Below are 25,078 nucleotides of genomic sequence, written 5' to 3' on the forward strand. Positions count from 1 at the left end.
TGGATAAGAATGCTACGCGTTACGAGATCGGACCGATCTCTTCATCAGAGCTGGAGAATTTTATCCTCCTTTTTTTCTCCATTTATCTCGATCTACTTAGGTGTAATGAGACCTCTGAATAACACCTCATATAGTAACTTTCTGAACCTCTATGAATATGACTTGAGTTGAGTAAGAGGTTAACGTTAGCCATAGACAAAACTGAATTTTCAAGTTTTGAATGGAGTTAGGCTTTAGATTTTTCTAAATATCCTTGCTGAGAAAGCACATCACAAATTATAGCCATAAAGCACTATAGGAAACCAAATCTAGTATTGTTCTTGTGACTGCAAAATAAATAAATATTTTAGTACACGGACAATATTTTACACCAAGCAGTCCAGTCATTTTTGCTGCTTAGAGCTTTATTATAACAATCACGATTGTACATATTAGTTGGGAAAGGATTTAAAAAGGAGTCTTGCTGCCTTTTTTCTACAAAGTCCAAGATTCCTTTCTGATCCAATGACAGTCAAATTCAAGGTGACCCCAAACCTTACGCATTTCTTGGAATCAGATGGATATTAAATGTTGTTCCTTTTCTTATCTCTTTTCCAGTATTTTTACATGGGCTATACTGAGACTGTGTGTACTCCATTCATAGAAAATTAGCAAAATGATAACCCAGTGTATTGTGGCCCTGAGGCTTCAAGAGTCCAAGAAATGTGCTGGAAGTTCGAGGGTAGGTAACCGTACAGCAATAGATTCACAGCATTGTGTAGCATATACATAACTAAACACCTTTTGTATCATTTTGTGATTTAACATGATTTTAGGTTTCTGTTCTCTTTACAAAAATGCAATATGTGTATCAGCTGTAAGAGTGATATCTGTTTGTATCTACTGAGAGTGTCCTTCCATGCTTGTAAAATGTTTGCGTACGTGTTCTGTTTTTTTATTTTACATCTTTTATTCTTTCCAGATGTACAGCAGGGAATTTCTTCATGTTTCTACACATATTTGTGAGTGGATTTTGGGTTTTCAGGTTTCCTGGTACATAAATGTTCTTGAGTATTAGTCTGCACCTGTTTCTACAAACATCTCTGTGCCCATATGTAGACTTTGTCTCTTTGTCTGTCTGCCTCTATTGTTTAAGGCATTCTCTTACTTTTGGATCTCTTCCAAGGCACTACTCTCCAAAGTTTATCTGTGAAATTCTCTGAAACATCTCAGGCAAAAGTTATTTAGCACAATTGAGTAGCTGGCACATTGATGCCTGACAAACGCTCTTCTTTTTTGTTCTGGTTCCATTGATGTATAACTGGAGGGTAAATAACTCTGCCAGAGAGAGTCCATGGCGACGAAGGTTCTGATCTGCCACCTGGACGATATCGGGCAAGTAACCCAATCACAACCAGCAATGAGCAGAAAGCTAGTGCAGTTAGTGCTTTTTGTCCTCTGTGTTTGTAACCTGTGCCAGTCTCTCTAGTCCTGGCACTAGCACAAGCTGTTCGGACTCTGCCCCCAAGAATGGCGACACGTAGGCATACCCTGCATTCCTCTCCAGGGAGTAGTCTTGTGACATTGTATGAATTCAGACCAACAGGAAGCCTTGCACGTTCAACACTAGCAAAAGGTGTTAGACAATTCCAGCGCAGACTGCATCCAAGTGCATTCAGAGGTGGGACCCAAGACAGCATTAAATGACGCTCCCCTACTTCTCCCACATGAAGTTGGACAGGATCATCCCTAGCTGGGTATAGTTGGTTGACCATAAGGTGAACACTCTTGTAATCTGCTCCCACCAAATTCTGTGCTACACAGGTATATACCCCAGCATGGCCTGATGACACCACCTGTATTTCTAGTGTTCCTTCTTCTTGTACTTTGTAACCACCCCAGTTTTCAGACACTCCTAACCTCTCTCCAGAGGGGGTGACCCAATATATTTGCGGTTCTGGCTCAGCAAGTGCTCGGCAGTGTAAGGTTATGCTTTGCCCACTAGATGCCCGAACACGAGGCGAAAAGCTTGGTACAGGAATAAGGGGAAGACACCTGTCACTCATTTCACGAAAAGGGACCAATCTTAATTGTGTGCGCCTTAATTCCGGTGGCTCAGCGCATAGTGTTGATTGAGGTTCCATAAAGCGGACATGTGAGGCTGTGGCATTGACCCAACGGATAACACAATCACATCTTAGAGGATTTCCATGCATAGCAATTTCCTGCAAATTTGGCAGTGACTCTACAGTCTCTCTATGTAAGGAACTCAAAGCATTGTTATTCAGCATTAGTGTTTCCATGCGTGGCAGTTTCTGGAATGCCCTAGGATGGATAAAAGAGAGTTTAGGATTGTTAGTGACTTCTAACTTGGTCAGTTCCGGAAGGTTCACTAAGGCTAGTTCATCAATAGATACCAGCTCTTCCATGCTGTTTAATCCAAGTTCCTTTAACTGAGTCATATTTTCAAAGTCTTTTTGCTGGATTCTACTCAATGGATTCTTGTTCAAATCCAAAAACTTCAGACTTGGCACCCTTTGCAGAGCACCCTTTGGTACTCTGATTAATTTGTTATCATACAAAGAAAGACTTTCCAAGTTAAGCAATCCCTCTAGTGCAAAGTCTGATATTTCCTTCAGCCCCATCCCTGCCAGAACAAGACTCCGTAAATTAGAAAGTGGCTTAAAGTTCATGTCTAGAATTGAACTAACTTTATTGCCACCAACCATCAATACCTCAAGGGATGGCATTTCTTTAAACCACTGGTTATTCAATCTTAAAAGTAAGTTTGAGTTCAGGTGAAGACGAAGTAAATGATGGAGACCAGAAAATGCTTGGGGAGATATGTCACTCAATTGATTGTGGTTTAGGTACAACTCTTCAAGGCTCTCAAGTCCAGAAAATCCATGGTCTGGCAAGTTTTCTAACTGATTCTCTTCAAGGTGGAGGCTTACCAAGTTTGGTAGGTGTCTGGCATTAAAGTCTCTAATATGGGAAAAACTGTTTTGAGACAAGTCGAGTTCCGTCAGATTTTCCATGTAACCTAGTTCTTCTTGCTCCAGACGTGCAATGTTGTTGCTCTGCAGGAGAAGTGTATGAGTTCCGGCCGGTAAAGCATTTGGGACAGCTGTGACAAAAAGGTCATTGCAGTCCACAGTATTGGCCTCTCTGTAGGCTGACCTTGGAGTGTACCAGGGACGTATCTGACAGACACACTGTGATGGACACTGCACCTTCCAAGGCACCGCTGGGATGCCTGCTAGAGCTGAGGATGCCCAAAACAGGATTAATTTGGCCAAAAGAATTTTCATCCTGCAGCCAGGAGAATGATAATCAAAATAAATTTTCCACATAGATCAAGTGTACAAACAAAATTGTTCACAGAAAATGAGGCATCAGATGCATCCAGAATACTTGACTCTCGGCTAAGATCACCCTTTTATCATTATGAACACCAAGCTGCTGGGCTCTTCCTCTTGAGAGCAAAAGCATCATTTAGCCCATCCACCACTTAATAGGATCTGTGGAGACAAGGGATTATTGTTAGAATTGAACAATGCAGAAATCATATTCAATACATTGTATTTTTCCTTTTTATATATGGCCCTCTTTACAATGATCACTTTATCCACACCTGCCCCTCTCCCATTCACACACCTCTTTCCTTTTGTTTTCCCCATTTCTATCTTTCTCCATCCTTAGTGTTTTTTTTCCCTTCTATTCCCCATCACCTCCTCCCTGTGTATCGCCCCCACAGGCTGAGCCTTTTCTTTCATGGCCCTTTCTTTCCAGAGAGCCGCTCACTTGTCACCATGGTGACGGACCCGCAAGTATTAGACATGTTCAGTTTGGCCAGATACTGCACTGGCCTCAAAAGGATAGTGCTGAGAGAAAAAGAACTTTGTGAGATCTGGAAATGGCTACGATATAGTTTTATTATATTGATTGCTGTTCTAAATGTATTGTACATTGTTCATGCAGTAATCTAGAAGCATAAATAATCTTATTTGTCTCTCATCAGCTTTAAGACTGTTGCTTTCAATAGTTCACCTGATTGTTCATGTTCGATACAGCCGCCATATTTAGAATACTAAAATACTCTAGAAACCCTTGTGTAAATAAGAAAAACTTTTCCACAGAAACTAATCACACCTGTGAACAGTCATACAAATTAAAAGTCTGGTGAATATGTTTTAATTTTACTTAGAGGGTTGCAAGGCTATGTGGCGGTTTTTGTTGCTGTGGTGCTGTGTCTGTTGGGGTTGTAGCCCAGAGCCAAGGTCGCTTAGCCTGGCAGAATGAGTGCTTTTGGGCTGGTCCCCCTGCAGGTGTTATGTTGTGGTGGCGTTAGTTGGTACTAATTTCAGTGTATGGACCCATGTAAAAGATTCTCTGTCTTGGTACAACTGTCATTTTTGCAAAAGTGACAACAGAAAGTGCAGCCAAATTGGTTGTCATCTTTAAAGCCTACCTAACTTTGAGGTGATTTTTTAGAATAAGCTGTAATGTGTGTACATGAGGAATAACACCATTTCTGGCCATTATACGACTTGTATTCTGGATATTTTTGCAGTTTTCCCCTTGCAGGCTCTATCTCTAATTGTCAGTTTTCTCTGAGCTAATGGGCAAAGCTTAATGGCTATCATGTCTTCTATACACTGCACACACGCTCATATTTATATCACATATATATAAAAAAGCTGCAGCACATGGAGGACATTATACAGCAGTAATGAGCAATGTAGCTTAGAATCCAGTACTGGGGTGAGATAAAACCAGGAAGCTGCAGCACACCTGTGTGTATATTTCTCATTTTGCTCCTGCTCCCCCTCCCTCTTTATAGACTTGTATGGGCAGTGTGTCTGTGTCTCTCTCTGTCTCTGCTTCCTTTTTCAGCTCCCCCTCCCTTCTCCATAGACTTCTATTGTCAGGCAGTGAACAGACACTCTCCACTTCCTGTAATCTGTCTACCCTGCTCTGTAACTAGGGATGGATTTTGCTTGACAGCAGGGGTTAGACAGCAGATTACAGGAAGGGAGACACAGAGCGGCAGTAATTTAACACAGAATTTTCATGGATAAAACAACAATATTTTAACAGTAACTACAAAATAGATATATATCAGGTATACTATTAGATTAGCATAAATTGTTTGAAATATTAGTGTCCATTTAAATTAGCTTCTCAGAAATTGATGGTAAGCTGTCATTCTGTCAGCATGTTCAATCTACAGGGTGGGCCATTTATATGGATACACCTAAATAAAATGGGAATGGTTGGTGATATTAACTTCCTGTTTGTGGCACATTAGTATATGGGAGGGGGGAAACTTTTCAAGCTGGGTGTTAACCATGGCGGCCATTTTGAAGTCGGCCATTTTGTATCCAACTTTAGTTTTTTCAATGGGAAGAGGGTCATGTGACACATCAAACTTATCGAGAATTTCACAAGAAAAACAATAGTGTGCTTGGTTTTAATGTTAGTTTATTCTTTCATGAGTTATTTATGTCATTATAAGTGTCAGGTCCGAGCATTCCTAGATGAACAGTTTCCTGGAAAGTGGATTGGTCGTCGTGGGCCAGTTGAATGGCTCCCTAGGTCTCCCGATCTGACCCCCTTAGACTTTTATCTTTGGGGTCATCTGAAGGCAATTGTCTATGCTGTGAAGATACGAGATGTGCAGCAACTGAAACTACGTATACTGGAAGCCTGTGCTATCATTTCTTCTGCGGTGTTGCTATCAGTGTGTGAAGAGTGGGAGAAGAGGGTTGCATTGACAATCCAACACAATGGGCAGCACTTTGAACACTTTTATAAGTGGTCAGAAACTTGTAAATAACTCATGAAAGAATAAAGTAACGTTAAAACCAAGCACACCATTGTTTTTCTTGTGAAATTCTCGATAAGTTTGATTTCACATGACCCTCTTCCCATTGAAAAAACTAAAGTTGGATACAAAATGGCCGACTTCAAAATGGCCACCATGGTCAACACCCAGCTTGAAAAGTTTCCCCCCTCCCATATACTAATGTGCCACAAACAGGAAGTTAATATCACCAACCATTCCCATTTTATTTAGGTGTATCCATATAAATGGCCCACCCTGTATAACAAAGTCACAGTTTCTTAGAAGTTGAAAACAAATATAGCTCCATTTCTGGCAAACAATATGGCTGTCACTTTGTAATAATGGATGCTCCAACAATCTATCTGTAAGTAAATAAAAGATAATTTCCAGACTTTGGCTGCTGCTCTAACTTCTCATTTATTGATATATAGCCAATTTTAAATTTTTGGTGGGAAACCTCTTTAAAAGAGTTATAAAGTTGCATAAAATTTAGTTTTTCTCAATTTATTATTTACAACCTGTCAAAATCCAGTCCCTGGGTTAAGATTATGGTGGTGAGGGAGGCTTCAGAAATGAGTCGGTAGCGAGTCTGATGTCTTTACCCTACTAACAGGTGACAGTAGATTGAACTGTAGTAATGCAAATAGCACTATAACGACTTTTACTTAGTCAAGTTTCACACAAGCATATTTCGGCTCTGCTCAGAAGCCATATAATTAGAGTTACAGTAGACTGTATCTCCCAGAATGAGGACAAATCCCATTCTTGGCAATAAATATACAGCTCCTGCATGAAGCCGTAATAAGCTTATGTGAGACGGCCTTAAAGTAAATCTCTGCGTAATAAAACTTTGTAATATATCTTATTACAGCAAAATGCCTCTTTCTCCTCCTATACTCTCCCAGACCTCCTTAAATGTCCTCTCACTCGGGATTCACTCATAGAACCTATAGAGCAGAGAGGAGATAGATTCACTGCTTCAGAGAACAAATTGCAGCTGGCCGTCGAAGTCTATGGAATAGAAGGTGGAGGAGTAAGCAGAAGCAGAAGACTAGCTGCTAACAATCTCCTATACACAGCAAAAAGAGACGACCTTGATCCCCATATCTCTTACGCAAACTTAGAAGCAGCAGCATAGGGGACATAATATAGCAGTAAGGAGCAGCGTAGCACTGTGGTGAGATAGTAAAATACTTACTAGAAGCAGCAGCATCTGTGCATCTCTCACTTACTCTGCAGCTGCTTCCTCCTCCTGCTCCTCTCCATATACTATTATAGGCAGCAGCTGTAAACTGATCTCTCAGCAAATGTCTGATAGATGCGGGTCTAATCTCTGGGACCTGCACCTATTGCCCGAACGGGAGTCCTCCGACCCTGTCCTGGTGAGTCGCCCGCTGGCAGGACAGGGTTGGGGGACCACCGTACGGGAAATAGGGGTGCCAAACCGTGACTTTCCATTCAGTCGCACTTCAAGGCTCAGCCAGCCACTGGCCATCTTCCCATCTTTCTTGCATTGCCGTGCCCTTCCAAGAGCCGCTCCGACCTGTCTCTCTGCTCTTCAGGCAGACGCACAGGTTAAGATTGGCCCGCAGATGAGATCACTTCCTAGTCTTCAACTCCATCACTGCTGTTAATAGAAACTATCTGGCCAAGATTGTGACCCCTAGACCAGACTCAAAGTCTCACACCAGCACTCTGCACTACTGTCGGGCGTCCCTTTTTATGACCCCATAGTCTCCTCCTAGCACATGGGTCCTTCCAGAAAAGGAGGCAGATAAGAACAATTACCCTCATTGGTCCTTTTCCTAGCTGCCCTGGTAGCTCCAACCCAGCTTGGGTGTGAGGCACCGTTCTGGGTTGGAGAAACCAGGTCTGGCTGATAAAGGACCAAGAACTTAATTAATCCACAGAACAATGGGAGTTTATTTGCTTGAGGGAGCCGACTGTCCTCCCTATGTGCTGGGGAGAGAGAGATGAGAGAGAGAAGAGAGAGAGAAAGAGAATGAGAGAGAATTTAATTACGAAAATAGGAAATACCGGGAAATAATAATACAATTGAATAATATGGATGAGGCCAGCAAAATACATCAGTATGTTCAGAAAATGTGAGATGGTAATTGCTATAATGTATAATTCAAACCAGTTCTATTTTTGATGAAAATATCTAAAATATATATCTAAAATGTCAAGGAATAATGCACTAACAAATAAATCGAAAACAAAGACGGAGATAAACATCTTCACTAACTAAACTCTGAAATCTACCACAATCCAGACAATTCAATCAGCCTGACATAATCTGTTTCATAGCAGGTGACAAAGCCCTTACAATTGTATTGTCTTGTAAGACAGAGAAAGAGGGATCTGCATGGAAAGCCACCTCCTTCTGTAGACTGAAGCATAGAACAGAGGTAATTTATAACCCCTGCAGTGTCAGAATCAGCACTTAATACCCAGCAATGAGGGGGAAGGAGTATCACAGGCAAAGTATGTGAGCAAAGAGCATCAGAAAAGCCCGTAAGGAAGTAGAAGCAAGAGAAAGACTAGTAGAAAATAAATGAACATTTGAAGAAGAAAATTAGCTTGTTTCCAGCATAGCAAAAGGGGAAGGAAAGTAAAAAATATGAAGTCATTTTGGCAAAGTGAAATATAAAAGGAATAGCAAGTGATCACACATTGTGAGGTACAGATGTACTTGGACTTAGTCTGCATTACATTATAAGCTAGGAAGTAGCTAGGCTGGATATACCTAAATAAGAGCAGTTCATAAATCAATGGAATAAGGGGACAACGTCACAATCGAGGCACAGCCGCTACGAAAGTAACGGTGTGTGCAAGTACGAACCAGACTAAAACCCGATGTAAACAACATAAAGGCAGCAGCACTCGCCCAAGAGTCGGGCCCCCACTGTATATTGTATACATATATACACTCATCAGCCATAACATTAAAACCACCTGCCTAATATTGTGTAGGACCCCCTCATGCCACCAAAATAGCTCTGACTTGTCGAGGCATGGACTCCACAGGATCTCTAAAGATGTATCTGACACCATCTAGTATCTGGCACCATGACCTGCCTAAGTAGAGTCATGTGTTAGTGCACCTTCCCTTATCCCTACCAATCCCTCCACCCCCACCTTTAGGAAAAAGACACGTGACACCGAGGTTGGATGTGAAATGGCCACAGCAGCCGTTTTATTAATTTCACAGTTTTAAAACAAATTAAATCCGAAACGTTCGGATAACTAATTAGGAATCCACCATAGAATTCCTCCTAATAATTCACATGACCCAACATGGGTCAGAATCATAAATAACAATTTAACGTTAACATTAGACCGAGCAGGGGCAGTCCTTGAAGCCATTTTAGATATTCCTTTTTTACACACCTCGAGTTAGCCATCTGCAAACCACCAATTACCTCCAGCCGTAAACCAGCTCGGAGGCACCGCTCACCTCTGCAGATGGCTCCAACCACCAGAAGTCCACTTCAAAGGGATAGCACCCGATGAAGCCTTCAAGTGCTATACCGACCACTAGAAGTCCACTTCAAAGGGATAACACCCGATGAAGCCTTCGAGTGATATACCTTCCACCAGAAGACCACTTCAAAGGGATAACACCCGATGAAGTCTTCAACCATGTACCTTTTTTGGGGGACGCATACCCCCGATGCGACCCCCCCACCAATTTTGTACTGACTGGCCTCAAGGACTCCCCCCGCCAGCTGCCATGACACCAGGACCTACTCCGAATGAAAAGAAAAACATGTTAAATAAGCACACAATAAAATTACCACACTCATAAACGGACTTAATAAAGACCACAAGGGATAACAACAAATGGGCGGGAGGGTGGGAGCTTACTTGGGTGAGTGTTACTTCTCCCGCTGCTTCCGGCTCACTGCCGAAAAACAGCGGGAAGCTCCGTAACGGCCCCCTAACTCCTCCCTGTCCCTCCTCCACCTCTAACTTTCCCTCCAAAGTTAACCCTTTCCCTCCTAGGGCTGTCATGGAGGCTTCCCTCCTAAGCCCTGCAGGCTGCGTCCAGCCTCGTCTTGACCTGCCTAAGTAGAGTCATGTGTTAGTGCACCTTCCCTTATCCCTACCAATCCCTCCACCCCCACCTTTAGGAAAAAGACACGTGACACCGAGGTTGGATGTGAAATGGCCACAGCAGCCGTTTTATTAATTTCACAGTTTTAAAACAAATTAAATCCGAAACGTTCGGATAACTAATTAGGAATCCACCATAGAATTCCTCCTAATAATTCACATGACCCAACATGGGTCAGAATCATAAATAACAATTTAACGTTAACATTAGACCGAGCAGGGGCAGTCCTTGAAGCCATTTTAGATATTCCTTTTTTACACACCTCGAGTTAGCCATCTGCAAACCACCAATTACCTCCAGCCGTAAACCAGCTCGGAGGCACCGCTCACCTCTGCAGATGGCTCCAACCACCAGAAGTCCACTTCAAAGGGATAACACCCGATGAAGCCTTCAAGTGCTATACCGACCACTAGAAGTCCACTTCAAAGGGATAACACCCGATGAAGCCTTCGAGTGATATACCTTCCACCAGAAGACCACTTCAAAGGGATAACACCCGATGAAGTCTTCAACCATGTACCTTTTTTGGGGGACGCATACCCCCGATGCGACCCCCCCACCAATTTTGTACTGACTGGCCTCAAGGACTCCCCCCGCCACAGCGAAACAGGCCTTGACCACCTTAAGCCTGTGAGTTCCGCCACACCACCACCGCCCTTTCAATTCCTTCTGCTATTGCCAAGCTCCACAGATCAATCCCAACCTCGGTCAAATGAACCCCATCGCTCCTCCAGTAGTTCCCCACTCCTGACTCCAAGTCCCTGTGCCGAACGCAAATGCCCCCGTTTTTGGCTACAAATCGGGACACCGCGCGATTAACCTTAATGCGAGCCTTATTGACTCTTTCCACTGACCTAGCCAGCCGCCAATGTTTTCTTGGGACAATGTCCGACCACACAATTACCAACCTGGGATAAGAAACCCACAAACACAACATATCGTGTTTAATATCCCGCACCAACTCACGAAAAGGGCGGACACCCAAGTCATTCCCACCCACGTGCAAGACCAAGACCTCCGGGACCCTATCAAGCCGGGCATATGTCTGGAATTCCGCTAACACCCTACTCCACGACATACCTCTAAATCCCAGCCAATGCAAAACCGCATCCTGTCGCGGAATGCGCAACTGGCGACCGTCCGGGCGGACGTCCGCCCTCAAAGCCCCCCAATGCACGTAAGAGTGGCCCAGCAACCACACCAAACACGGAGGCGGATCTGAAACGGAAAAGCAAGTTAGATACCACCACACAAAACATTCTTATAAGTGCAAACGGCAAAACTCATAACAGATGGGGGCGGACATAAGACCTAAATCTGTTGGACTCCCAACGACCGATGCGCCGCACCCCCTCATCATCCAACCCCCAGCGCCCTGCTTCCGTTGCTGCGCCAATCCTGAAGGAATGAGATGAGTACGCGTCCGCCGCGACACCGACCGCCGCCAAACATTTTTTGAATACCGCTCCAAATTGAAATCTGGACAAAAATAACCCGTCCTCGTGACATAGCAATGGCAACTCCGGAGACCCCACTTGTGGCTTAAAACCCTGCCTGCACGCCACCGGGCACATAGCCGAACCCGGGAGAGCGAACAACACTATCAGCTTCCCCTTTCCTAATTGGTCAGTTTTTGACAGACGCAACCATACCTCCAGCCGATCTGTATATAGGCTCACGTCTCTCAGTCTCAACCCCCCAGCTTGCTTGGTACTCGGCGAAACCAACTCGCCGATTTTAAATGCCCCAAAGAACGCTAAAGAAAAAGCTAACCGAAACAACCTCATCTCGGCCGAAGAACGACAGACCGATGCTAATGATCCGCCCAAAGAGCTCAGCAGAGAAAACGACACAGGCCTTCTACGATCCGCCTCGACCCTACCTCGGCGCAAACCCTTCAAAGCCTGCCCCACTAAGAATTCCTTAGACACATCCCTAAAGCCCCGTAACTTAAAACCAAACGCCACCGCCGACATGAAACGGTTAACCTTCGCCAATGAAAACCCCGCCTCCCAAGCGTCCCCTAACCAGTACAAAAGTGCCACCAACCTGTCTCTATCCGTGTTGACGTCACCCAACTCTCTTACCCACTCCTCCCACTGCCTCCAACAAGCAGAATAAGCACTCCACGTTGTGCGCGCCAAAGACCTTTCCACCAATCGTTCTACGGGACCGAGACCAGATCCCAAAGATGTTCCGGGCAGACCAAACCAAGACGTTCCGCTCCCGGTGCCAATTGCCGAAACCGGTCCCACTGCGAGCGAGAAAGAGCATCAGTGATACAATTCCGTACCCCCGGCACGTGCACCGCCACCACCCACGCGTTCAACGACAAGCACACCAACACTAAATGTCGCAACAACTGAATTACCGGAGGAGAGGACGTCGTGATGTTGTTAATGGCCAGCACCACCCCCATGTTGTCGCAGTAAAAACGAACCTTCTTATCCCTGAGCCTGTCCCCCCAGATGGTCGCCGCAACCACGATTGGGAACAGCTCGAGCAGGGCCAGGTTCCGCGTGAGTCCACTGGACACCCAGCTAGCCGGCCATTGACCTGCGCACCACGGACCCCCCCCATAAGCTCCAAAACCGCCCGCTCCAGCTGCATCCGTAAAAATATTCAAATCACTCGTATCCTGCGCTGGAGCCATCCATAGCGAGTGACCGTTATACTGGCCCAAGAAGTCATCCCATACCTGCAAATCAGCCCGATGCTCTTCCTTGAGCCGTACGAAGTGATGTGCAGCACGCACTCCCGCCGTAGCCGCCGCCAACTGTCTACCAAACACCCTCCACATTGGCATAATCCGGCAGGCGAAATTCAACTTCCCCAGCAACGACTGAATCTCCCGCAGCGTAATTTTCTTTAACTTGCAAGCCCGACGTACCTCCTGACTCAAAGCCCCCAACTTATCCATAGGAAGACGACACTCCATAGCCACCGAATCTATCTCAATTCCCAAAAAACAAATCGTCGTTACCGGGCCCTCAGTCTTTTTTGGCGCCAAAGGGATCCCAAAATCCCTCGCAACCTTCTGCAGTGCATGAAGCAGATTACCGCAAACCGGCAAACCCCCCGGGCCGACGCACAAGAAATCGTCTAAGTAATGTATCAACGAATCGACCCCGGCCACACCCTTCGTCACCCACTCCACGAAGCTACTAAAAGCCTCGAAGTACGCGCAAGAAAGGGAACACCCCATCGGAAGGCACCGATCCACGTAAAAAGCCCCATTCCAAAAACAACCCAACAGCCGTTGGCTTTCTGGATGAACTGGCAACAACCTGAACGCCGCCTCGATGTCGGTTTTTGCGAGCAGCGCGCCTGGACCCGCAGCACGAACTAACCCCACCGCTTTATCGAATGAGGTATACACTACGGAGCACAACTCATGATCAATCCCGTCATTTACCGACGAACCCTTGGGAAACGATAAGTGCTGAATCAACCGGAATTTTTGGGGCTCGCGCTTTGGAACAATACCCAATGGGGACACAACTAAATCCTTTATTGGCGGATCAACAAAAGGCCCCGCCATGCGGCCTAACGAAACTTCTTTAAACAATTTTTTCGACACGACCTCAGCATGCAAGTAGGCCGATTTAAGGTTCCTCCGCGTAACCGGGACCTCATAAGGAGGCGGAGGAATAATAAAACCAACACTAAACCCTTCGTAAAGCAACTTCGCCGCAGCCCTATCCGGATACTCATTTAGATAAGGGGCCATCCTTTCCACCCTCACCGGTGACAACCCCTTGACCAGCCGAGGAGGACTGGTTTCCTGACCTCTTTTTCCGCATACATTTTGCCGCCCCATGGGATGCAACATTACACTCTGAACACACGTGCTTGAACTTGCACGTGGCCCCGAACTTACACTGGCCATCGTTGAATTGCCAGCAGAATCCCAACTTTGCCCCACCGCCCTGTCCGACCTGACTGGACTGGCCCCCTTGGCCAACGCTCCCGGGAAAGGACTGCCTAACCGGAGCCGTGACCCTTAACCCGAGAGCAATATCCTTCTGGTCCCACTGAATCGCCGGCCGCACCGCTTTACGCTGACGGAATTGCTCATCGTATCTGAGCCAAGCCTGCCCCCCGTACACCCGATGAGCCTCCCCAATGGCGTCAAAATAACAAAACAACGCCGAACAATTTTCCGGCGCCTTTTCTCCTATTACACTGGCTAAGATGGCGAACGCCTGCGACCAATTAACGAACGTCTGCGGGATAAGCCTATGCCGCCGACGTTCCTCCTCGTCCTTCTTGCTCTCATCCCGCTTGCTCTTATCCAAATTGAATTTAGCAAGCGGCAGAAGAGAAAAAATCTCAACGTATTCGTCCTTCCAAATACGCTCACGCACCTCCTGCTTTAAGTGCGCCCCCAACGGACCTTCAAAGCAAACATACACCTCCCCGCGAGCACGATCATCAATACGCACCCGATCGCCGTCTTTTTGGGCCTCGGTCTGTACCGACACCGCGACCGCCTCCGTAGCCGCCATTACGGGCCGCGCCTGTAACAATCCCACTTCCCTGGGGCCTTCCCAAACTACCGCCGGGGACACCTCCGTAACTACTGGCGCCGCCGCCCTATCTAGACGCCCGACCAGCTCCCGCAAGCAACCCACCAAGTCCGCTAGACCCGCGCCGTCGCGCCCGCCCGCGCCACTACCGGCCACCGATGCGACGCTAGCAGCCCCCCTGCCGACACCCGACATAAAAATCGCTGGATACGACAAAGATGGAGTTATGCACTCACCGGGCTGCACAGGCGCTGTGTTCCCGTCAGCCGGACCATCCTGCCCTCGCCGATACACGTCTAGTTCACCGTCTTCCAGCTCCTCTCTCGCCGACGAATGGCCATCCCACCGACATCTCCGAACCGGGCATGATGACGCGCTGGCAGATGGGCCGGCACCCTGCCGCCCGACCGCTGGGATCCAAACTTCCGACCGGACCTGTTGCCTCGACGTCGCTGCAGGTCTAGGCGTCCGTCTCGACGATCCTGATGAAGCCTGCCCCCTTGCCGGAGCATCACCAGGCGGGGCGGCCGTAACTAATCCTCCCGATCTTGCATCTGATGGGGGGGGGGGTGACAGGGAGCCCGGCCTGCGACTCCCTGAGAACCGCCGGACCCCGTCGCGGCCTGGGATTCCTGCCAGGACGCAGGGCCTGGGAAGGGACGGTCCTCCCAGCTGCCTGGCCTGCAGCGTCCATGTTAGGGCTCCCCCTGCGACGCCGTGTCCGCGGGACCACCTCAGGGCTGAGGCGTTCTGGAGGTCGGGACCGCCGGGAGCGACGGGCAGACCCGGCCTGAGTCACCGTCACCCCCGGCGACGCTCTCTGCCTCCTCTGAGCAGGAGCGGGTGTTGTAGACTCCCCCCCCGCCGCCAAATTACTGCCAGGAAGGGGGCCGGGGGAGGGGAGCCTGTCCCCCACTGCAACAGACCTCGTATGCCGTGCCTGACGTGGCGAATCGGCGTCCGGGATCATTGTAAGTGCAGCCACGGTCTCCTCCAACCAACCGGGACCGTGGTGCACAGCAGCGGCGCGCAGCCGCGCAAGAATATCAGCCTCAGACATGACGTACAGAGCGGGGCAACGGGAGCTTACTTGGGTGAGTGTTACTTCTCCCGCTGCTTCCGGCTCACTGCCGAAAAACAGCGGGAAGCTCCGTAACGGCCCCCTAACTCCTCTCTGTCCCTCCTCCACCTCTAACTTTCCCTCCAAAGTTAACCCTTTCCCTCCTAGGGTTGTCATGGAGGCTTCCCTCCTAAGCCCTGCAGGCTGCGTCCAGCCTCGTCTAGATGTTTGCAGCAGATCTTTTAAGTCCTGTAAAATGCGAGGTGGTGCCTTCGTGGATTGGACTGTTTATTCAGCACATCCCACAGATGCTTGATCTGACTGAGATCTTGGGAATTTGGAGGCCACTTCAACGCCTTGAACTCTTTGTCATGTTTCTCAAACAATTCCTGAATATCGTTGCCATGAAGGGGTACACTTGGTCCAAGAAAGGGCTTACCTGGCTGTCCCTGTGCGTCCCATATGGTTGGAGCGGTACTGCGCATGCTTGACCACTGCTCCATTCAGTTTCTATGTGGCTGCCAGAAACAGCATCCGGCAGCCCCATAGAAAATAAATTGAGCAGTGGTCCATTCTAAGAATCGGGTCCTAGCGGTCGGACCCCCACCAATCAGATATTTATCACATTTTCTGTGGATAGGTGATAAATATAGATTATGGGATTACCCCTTTAATACGCTCTAAGTTGGCCGGAGCCAAAATGCGGCACCCATAGCCGTAAGGCACCTCAGTATGTCTCTAATTTATTACAGAGGCTTTTACTGTTGAATTAGTACTTAATCCATCAGACCACCATATTATTAAGGTATTCTCCCATCCCGATACTGTAACTGTAGCCCTATAAAATATGTCAGCCACTCATATTAGTACTATTGCTGAAATGGCAATTTTTTACAGGGTTAAAAAATAGAGGGGGAAATCCTGGCTCACATAATGACCTGTGATAGGATCACTTTACAGCAACTTCCATCCATTTATTTACTAAGAGCAAATATATATTGTTAAAGGGAATCTGCCAGCAGTTTTAACCCCTTCCCGACATCCGCCGTACATGTACGGCGTTGTCGGGAGGTGCTTCCCGCAAAGCGCCGTATATGTACGGCGCAGTGATGGTGCGGGCTCAGAAGCAGAGCCGGCACCATCACCGCGGGGTGACAGCTGTATTATACTCTCCGATCCGGCAGATTAACCCCTCAGATGCTGCGCTCAATAGAGCGCAGCATCTGATAGGTTTTCACCCTATCGGCAACCCAGTGATGCAATCGCTGGGTTGCTGTGGCAATCGGACGCCAGAAAATGGCGTCCGAGTCTGCCTTGTACGCGAGCCGATGAGGACCCGCCTGCGGCGCGTCCTCATAGGCTTGCTGTCAGTGAATAACTGACAGCGCTAATACACTGCACTACGTACGCAGTGCAGTGTATTAGAGTAGCGATCGGGGCATCAGGCCCTCATGTCCCCTAGTGGGACAAGTCAGAAAAGTAAAAAAAAGATAATAAAAATGTGGTAAAACAATAAAAACACACACATTTCAAATAAAAATAAAGCTAAACTGACTTTTTTCCCATAGTAAGTCTTTTATTATGGGAAAAACCGTCAAAATTAAAAAAAACTATACATAATTGGTATCGCCGCGTCCGTAACGACCCAAACTACAAAACTATTATGTCATTTATCCCGCACGGTGAACGCCGTAAAAAAAAAACATGAAAAACAACGCCAGAATCTTTGTTTTTAGGTCACATCTCCTTCCAAAAAATGCTATAAAAAGTGATCAAAAAGTCACATTTACTCCAAAATAGTACTAATAAAAACGGCAATCCGTCCCGCAAAAAAATAATCCCTGACACCGCTTTGTGCACGCAAAAATAAAAAAGTTATGGGTCTTAGAATATAGCGACACAGAAAACAAATGATTTTATAAAAAAAAGTGATTTTATTGTGCAAAAGCCGCAATACATAAAAAAAACTATACATAATTGGTATTGCCGCATCCGTAACGACCCAAACTACAAAACTATTATGTAATTTATCCCGCACGGTGAACGCCGTAAAAAAAAAAACATGAAAAACAACGCCAGAATCTTTGTTTTTAGGTCACATTTCCTTCCAAAAAATGCTATAAAAAGTGATCAAAAAGTCACATTTACTCCAAAATAGTACTAATAAAAACGACAATCCGTCCCGCAAAAAATAATCCCTGGCACCGCGTTGTGCACGCAAAAATAAAAAAGTTATGGGTCTTACAATATGTCGACACAGAAAACAAATGATTTTATAAAAAAAGTGATTTTATTGTGCAAAAGCTGCAATACATAAAAAAAACTATATAAATTTGGTATCGCTGTAATCGTATCGACCCGCAGAATAATGCTAACATGTAATTTAGGGCGCACTGTGGATGCCGATAAAAAAGCAATAAAAAACTATTCCAGAATTGCTTGTTTTTGGTAATTTCCTTTACCAAAAAATGAAATAAAAAGTGATCAAAAAGTCGTATGTGTTCTAAAATGGTACCAATAAAATCTACAGCCCGTCTCGCAAAAAACAAGCCCGCACACCGCTCAATCAACTGAAAAACAAAAAAGTTACGGCACTAGTAATGCGGTGATGAAAAAACATCTCAATGCGCAGGCCGGAGGGGAACATTCCTTCAGTTTCAGGGCCCTAGTATTTAGGAAATAGGAAAGGGAAGGGACATAGCACATCCGCTGGAAGCGAGGGTGCCCGTATTATACCAGCGCAAAACTTTCCCAGTAATATTTCCCAAACTACGAAGGAGAAAAAGTCCCCAAAAGGTGCAGAGTGTTACAGAAGGGGGATAAGAAAGAAAACCGTTTATCAGTGTGACACCGGCCTGCGCATAACGGATCGCTTCACATCGTAACACACCTATGGATAATTGTATTATTTACCCCATTATTATACCCTCTTATTATGCCCTGATATATTCCGCACAGATTACATACGCCCCCACATTATAAACTGAAATACCAGCAAAACTCAAACAAAACTACCAAGCAAAATCCATGCTCAAAATGGTGGTCTTTCCCTTCTTAGCCCTACAGCGTGCCCAAACAGCAATTTATGGCAACAAGTAAGGCATTACCATACCCGGGAGAACCCGCTTAACAATTTATGGGGTAAGATTCTCTAGGGGCACAAAATCTTGTGCGGTGAATGGGCATATCAGTGGAAAAATTGCAATTTTCACTTTGCACAATCCACTGCGTATTCATTTCTGAAAAACACCTGTGGAGTCTAAATTCTCACTACTCCCCTTGATAAATGCCTTTAGGGGTGTAGTTTCTAAAACGGGGTCACTTTTGTTTGGTACATCAGGGGTTTTGCAAATGCAACATGGCGTCCGCAAACCATTCCAGAAAAATCTACGCTCCAAAAGATAAATACCGCTCCTTTTCTTCTGAATGCTCCCATATACGTAAACAGCTGATTATAATCACATATGGGGTGTTACCGTACTCGGGAGAAATTACTTTACAAATGTTGGGGTGCTTTTTCTTCTCTATTCCTTGTAAAAATGAATAGATAATTCGTGGTGTAGTATATCCCCCACCTGGATTATTGTGAATTCACTTCTCCGTAGTATCGAAAATAAAGAAAGAATAGATCCGGAGTACTAAAATATAACTTTTACTGATGTAGGTAAAAATGAACAAACATGTAAAACAACATGAGGATCCTATCTGCCAATACTGCATGCAAATATATATTTGATTTCCATCAAAATATTGTCAAGATTTCCTGTTGACAGCAATGAACAGCAATAAATCAGTCCACCTTTTGTATGGTTTCCTAGTGTGAATGGTGCTTGATTCTTGGATCACATGTGGAAAGAGTGTAAAAAAAAAAAAACAACAATGGGGCAATTGCCCTCCTACCCCGTGTCTGGTTGGTAGTCTTCCACGTGAATGTGTCCAGAGTAAAATATTAATATTATTCCTTGTAAAAATGAAAAATGTTGATCTAAAACTACATCTTGTTGGAAAAATGGTGCTAGTTCCATTCTGAGCCCTACCGTGTGTCCAAACAGATGTTTGTGACCACATGTGGGGTATTGCTTTACTCGGGAGAAGTTGCTTTACTAATTTTATGGTGCTTTTTCTCCTTCAGTCCTTGTGGAAATGAAAAAAAAATACCTAAACCTACATTTTCTTTGAAAAAATGTAGATTTTCATTTTTACGGCCTACTTCCAATAAGTTCTGTAAAACACCTGTGGGGTCAAACTGCTCACTGTACCCCTAGATAATTTCCTCAAGGGGTATAGTTTCCAAAATGGGGTCACTTGTTGGGGGTTTCCACTGTTTTGTCACCTCAGGGGCTTTGCAAATGTGACATGGCCTCCGCAAACCATTCCTGCTAAATTTGAGCTCCAATAGCCAAATGGCGCTCTTTCCCTTCTAAGCCCTGCCGTGTGTCCAAACAACCGTTTATTACCACATGTGGGGTATTGTTTTACTCGGGAGAAATTGCTCTACAAATGTTGTGGTGCTTTTTCTACTTTAGTTCTTTTGGAAATGAAAAAAAAATAGCTAAACCTACATTTTATTTGAAAAAATGTAGATTTTCATTTTCATGGCCTAGTTCCAAAAATTTTTGCAAAAAAACTGGCCGGTCAAAATGCTTGCTTGCCCCTAGATAAATTCCTCGTGGGGTGTAGTTTCCCAAATGGGGTCACTTTTGGGGGGTTTCCACTGTTTTAGTTCCACAAGACCTGTTCAAAACTGACATGGTGCCTAAAATATATTCTAATAAAAAGGAGGCCCAAAATCCACCAGGTGCTCCTTTGCTTCTGAGGCCGGTGCTTCAGTCCAGTAGCACACTAGAGCCACATGTGGGATATTTCCTAAAACTGCAGAACCTAGGCAATAAATATTGAGTTGCATTTCTTGGGTAAAACCTTCTGTGGTACAAAAAAATGGATTCAAAATGAATTTCTGGAAAAAAATAATGAACTTTATAAATTTCACCTCTACTTTGCCTTAATTCCTGCGCAATGTCTAAAGGGTTAAGAAACTTTCTAAATGCTGTTTTGAATACTTTGAGGGGTGCAGTTTTTAAAATGGGGTGACTTATTGGGGGTTTCTAATATATAAGGCCCTCAAAGCCACTTCACAACTGAACTGGCCCCTGTAAAAATAGCATTTTGAAATTTTCTTGAAAATGTGAGAAATTGCTGCTAAAGTTCTAAGCCTTGTGAGGTCATAGAAAAATAAAATGATGTTCAAAAAACGATGCCAATCTAAAGTAGACATATGGGTGATGTTAATTAGCAACATTTTTGTGTGGTATAACTGCCTGTCTTACAAGCAGATACATTTAAATTGAGAAAAATGCACATTTTAGCAATTTTTCGCTAAATTTTGGTGTTTTTCACAATTAAATACTGAATGTATCGGGCAAATTTTGCCAGTAACATAAAGTCCAATTTGTCACGAGAAAACAATCTCAGAATCACTTGGATAGGTGAAAGCATTCCGGAGTTATTACCACATAAACTGAAACATGTCAGATTTGAAAAATGAGGCTCTGTCAGGAAGGTCAAAAGCAGCCAAAGAGGGAAGGGGTTAAAGAGGCTCTGTCACCACATTATAAGTGCCCTATCCTCTACATAATGTGATTGTCGCTGTAATGTAGATTACAGCAGTGGTTTTTATTTAGAAAAACGATCATTTTTGACTGAGTTATTACCTATTTTAGATTTATGCTAATGACTTTCTTAATGCCCAACTGGGCGTGTTTTTACTTTTTGACCAAGTGGGTGTTGTGGAGAGAAGTGTATGACGCTGACCAATCAGCGTCATACACTTCTCTCCATTCATTTACTCAGCACATCTATAGGGGTGGCTATACATATAACAATTTTAACTGCCATGACCTATTAGCTTCTACCTCTAACACACTGTGTAACCCGCGTTTGTCAGGCAGTCTGCAGCTGCTGACGCAGGCATTCTATTGCAATAGGATTTGTATACTGAATCCTGCCTTCATCTGGCAGTATTCACATAGAGCATTTGCTAATGGTCTTTAGCTAATTTTAACTTTTGTGCTCCTGTTGTCCATCCCGGACCTTTTTAATAATAGACTAATAAAAGTTATATCTTACTACTATTCAGTTGGTAGCTGGGAAAATGGGTTTCATTGTGCCCCAGGCACATTAGTTTTTTCAGATCTCTATAGACACACTGAACTTTCTTACCTGAATTTTGTTCTACACACAAAAGCTGCATCTGCTAAATATTATCATAGTAATAGGTATTTCTATACCAGGGGTAGGCAACTTTTTTTATATGGTGTGCCGATAAAAGAAAAAATGAAAGATGAAGTACTAAGTGTGCCATGCAAAAAAGAAAGTCATATAACACAAACTGTTTCAATGTATGTGATATAAATCAATTAATTAAACTTACATTTCAGTGTGAGCCTTGTCCCTGACTTTCTTTACAAAGATGACCCATCTGTGGTGAATACGAGGTGACTTTGAACTGAACACAAGCCTTACAGTGATCTGCAGTAAGCCTGCTACATGAGGGGCTGAGGCACTGGCGTAGCTATAGGGGTCGCAGCGGTCGCAATTACGACTGGGCCCCGAAGCCAGGGGGGCCACGGCCCCCCGCACCACATCAATAAAAAGTTACTATAGTAACTCGGGCCGCGGGCCCCTGTTACTATAGTAACATACTTTACTTACCTTCCTGGTTCCGGATCGCAGCGGAGGTCCTGACGTCAAGCGCTGTGCGCAGCGCATGACGTCACAGCGCTATGCGTCGCGCACAGCATCGAGACGACAGAACTACCACCGCGGCCGAAGAGGAAGGTAAGATTAGTTGCCCTGACTGGCGGGGTCCGACTCCCGGGACCCGCCAATCAGCTGTTTTGAAGGGGCCGCAGCACTCGTACGAGAGCTGATCTCCTTCATTCCTGTCACTTCATTCCGGTCACACTGTGAATCCGTGTCGGCGATTCACAGTGTGAGCAATTAGTGAAATGAAGGGGAAGCAGCTCTCGTACGAGTGCTGCGGCCCCTTCAAAACAGCTGATTTGCGGGTCCCGGGAGACACATCAGCTATTGATGGCCTATCCTGTGGATAGACCATCAATGTTTAGGGACTGCACAACCCCTAAGCCTACGATGTAGCAGGCTTAGGGGGCCCATGAGACAGGATCACAGATTGTGTGATCCTGTCTGCTGGGCCCTGTATCTAAGCCAATCACATGGTAGGCTTAGATACATGGCCCATGCGTGATCCTGTCTGCTGGGCCCTGTATCTAAGCCAATCACATGGTAGGCTTAGATACATGGCCCATGCGTGATCCTGTCTGCTGGGCCCTGTATCTAAGCCTACCACACTGTAGGTTTAGATACAGGGCCCCAGCACACAGTTTTCTTATACTGTATAAGATTACTGTCTGCTGGACCCTGTATCTAAGCCTACCTTGTGGTAGGCTTAGATACAGGGTCCCACAGACAGTATCACACATGGGCCATGTATCTAAGCCTAACACATGTGTTACTAATCATTTTTGGTGTGTTTTCTTACAGGTTCGGTCGTTGGACTACGGCGGATTCCAGGACTACTTCGATGACAGCTTTTTTTTTATTATCAATAAAATGGTTAATGAGGGCTGTGTGGGTTTTTTTTTTATTTCAATAAAATATTTTTTCTATGTCTTTGTGTTTTTTTTTAAACTATATTGCTACCGCCTTAGTAATGGCCGCCGGCTGATTGACGACGTCCATTGCTAAGGCGGGGCTTAGTGTTAGGCGGTGCAGAGGCGAACACTAACCCCCTTTATTACCCCGGTACCCACCGCCACAAGGGGTGCTGGGAAGAGCCGGGTACGATCCAGTACCTGACCATCTGTAGTGATGGTCGGCCACTGGGGTGGCCACAGGCTGGTATTATCAGGAGGGGAAAGGCCAAAAACAGTGGCCCTTCCCACCCTGGTGATGCTAGGCTGCTGCTGCTTTATTGTATCTGGCTGGTTATGAAAAATGGGGGGACCCCACGTCATTTAAAAAAAAATAAAAAAAATAATAATTGGAAAGAACGATGTGGGGTCCCCCCCAATTTTCATAACCTGCCAGATACAACACAGTAGCAGAAGGCAGCATTACCAGGGTGGGGAGGGCCACTGGTTTTGGCCTTCCCCAGCCTAATACTACCAGCCTGCGGCCGCCCCGGTGCCTGCCCGTTACTACAGATGGACGGGTACTGGTTTGTACCCGGCTCTTCCCAGCACCCCTGGTGGCGGTGGGTACCGGAGTAATAATGGGGGTTAGTGTTAGCCTCTGCACCTGCTAACATTAAGCCCCGCCTTAGTAATGGAGGTTGTCAATCAGCCAGCGGCCATTACTAAGGCGGTGATAATAAAGTTTAAAAAGATACAAGCACATAGAAAAAATATTTTATTGAAATAAAAAAACACAACCCTCATTAACCATTTTATTGAGAATAATAAAAACGCCGTCATTGAAGTCCTCGAATCCGAAGTCCAACAACCGAACCTGTAAAAAAACACAAACACACAAAAATAATCAGTAACACATAAAGAAGCAAAATTATTATTCTTACCTATCCTGGGTCCAGCGCTGGAGCCGCAATGTCAGCGAGCTGGGCCCTGTATCTAATCCAATCATGTGTCATACTGTCTGCTGGGCCCTGTATCTAATCGTATCTTGTGTGATACTGTCTGCTGGGCCCTATATCTAATCCGATCATGTGTGATACTGTCTGCTGAGCCACTGTATCTAATCCTATCATGTGTGATACTGCCTTCTGAGCCACTGTATCTAATCCTATCATGTGTGATACTGCCTTCTGAGCCACTGTATCTAATCCTATCATGTGTGGTACTGTCTGCTGAGCCACTGTATCTAATCCTATCATGTGTGATACTGTCTGCTGGGCCACTGTATCTAATCCTATCATGTGTGATACTGCCTTCTGAGCCACTGTATCTAATCCTATCATGTGTGATACTGTCTGCTGAGCCACTGTATCTAATCCTATCCATAGTTTATAGGGTCGCAGTGCTATAGATATGCTATGATGTCTCATATACACACTTTTTTTGGGGCGGACACATATGTATTGGGGCTATTTCCCCTGACATTTTAAGCCCTGAGGGTATGTTCACACGGCAGCGTCTGTTACGGCTGAAATTACGGTGCTGTTTTCAGGAGAAAACAGCACCGTAATTTCAGCCGTAAAGGCATGTGCAGGCGTCTTTCGCTGCGTCCATTACGGACATAATTTTAGCTGTTTTTCTATGGAGTCCATGGAAAACGGCTCCATTTACGTCTGAAGAAGTGACAGGCACTTCTTTGACGCGGGCGTATTTTTTACGCGCCGCCTTTTGACAGCGGCGCCTAAAAAAAAATGACCGTCGGCACAGAACATCGTAAGACCCATTCAAATGAATGGGCAGATGTTTGCCAACGCTTTTGAGCCGCATTTAAAACGCCCGAATTACGTCCGTAACCCAGCCTTAGTGACGCCCCTGGCTGCTAGTGCTGCA

General features: G+C 45.4%; 1 protein-coding gene across 3 annotated transcripts in view; it reads right to left on the reverse strand.

Annotated features, from left to right (window-relative positions):
* Positions 1 to 363: 363 nt before the first annotated feature.
* The window catches only part of LRRN2 (leucine rich repeat neuronal 2), a 45,577-nt gene continuing 20,862 nt past the window's right edge, over positions 364 to 25,078 (reverse strand). For all 3 annotated transcript variants that reach the window (XM_075853751.1, XM_075853752.1, XM_075853753.1), the window contains one exon: positions 364 to 3,500. In XM_075853751.1, the coding sequence (XP_075709866.1) occupies positions 1,224 to 3,332 (2,109 nt within the window). In that variant the 5' untranslated portion in view covers positions 3,333 to 3,500 and the 3' untranslated portion in view covers positions 364 to 1,223. The remainder of the gene's footprint in view (positions 3,501 to 25,078) is intronic.

This window comes from Rhinoderma darwinii, chromosome 2 (assembly GCF_050947455.1).
Source record: "Rhinoderma darwinii isolate aRhiDar2 chromosome 2, aRhiDar2.hap1, whole genome shotgun sequence".
Classification (NCBI taxonomy): Eukaryota; Metazoa; Chordata; class Amphibia; order Anura; family Rhinodermatidae; genus Rhinoderma; species Rhinoderma darwinii.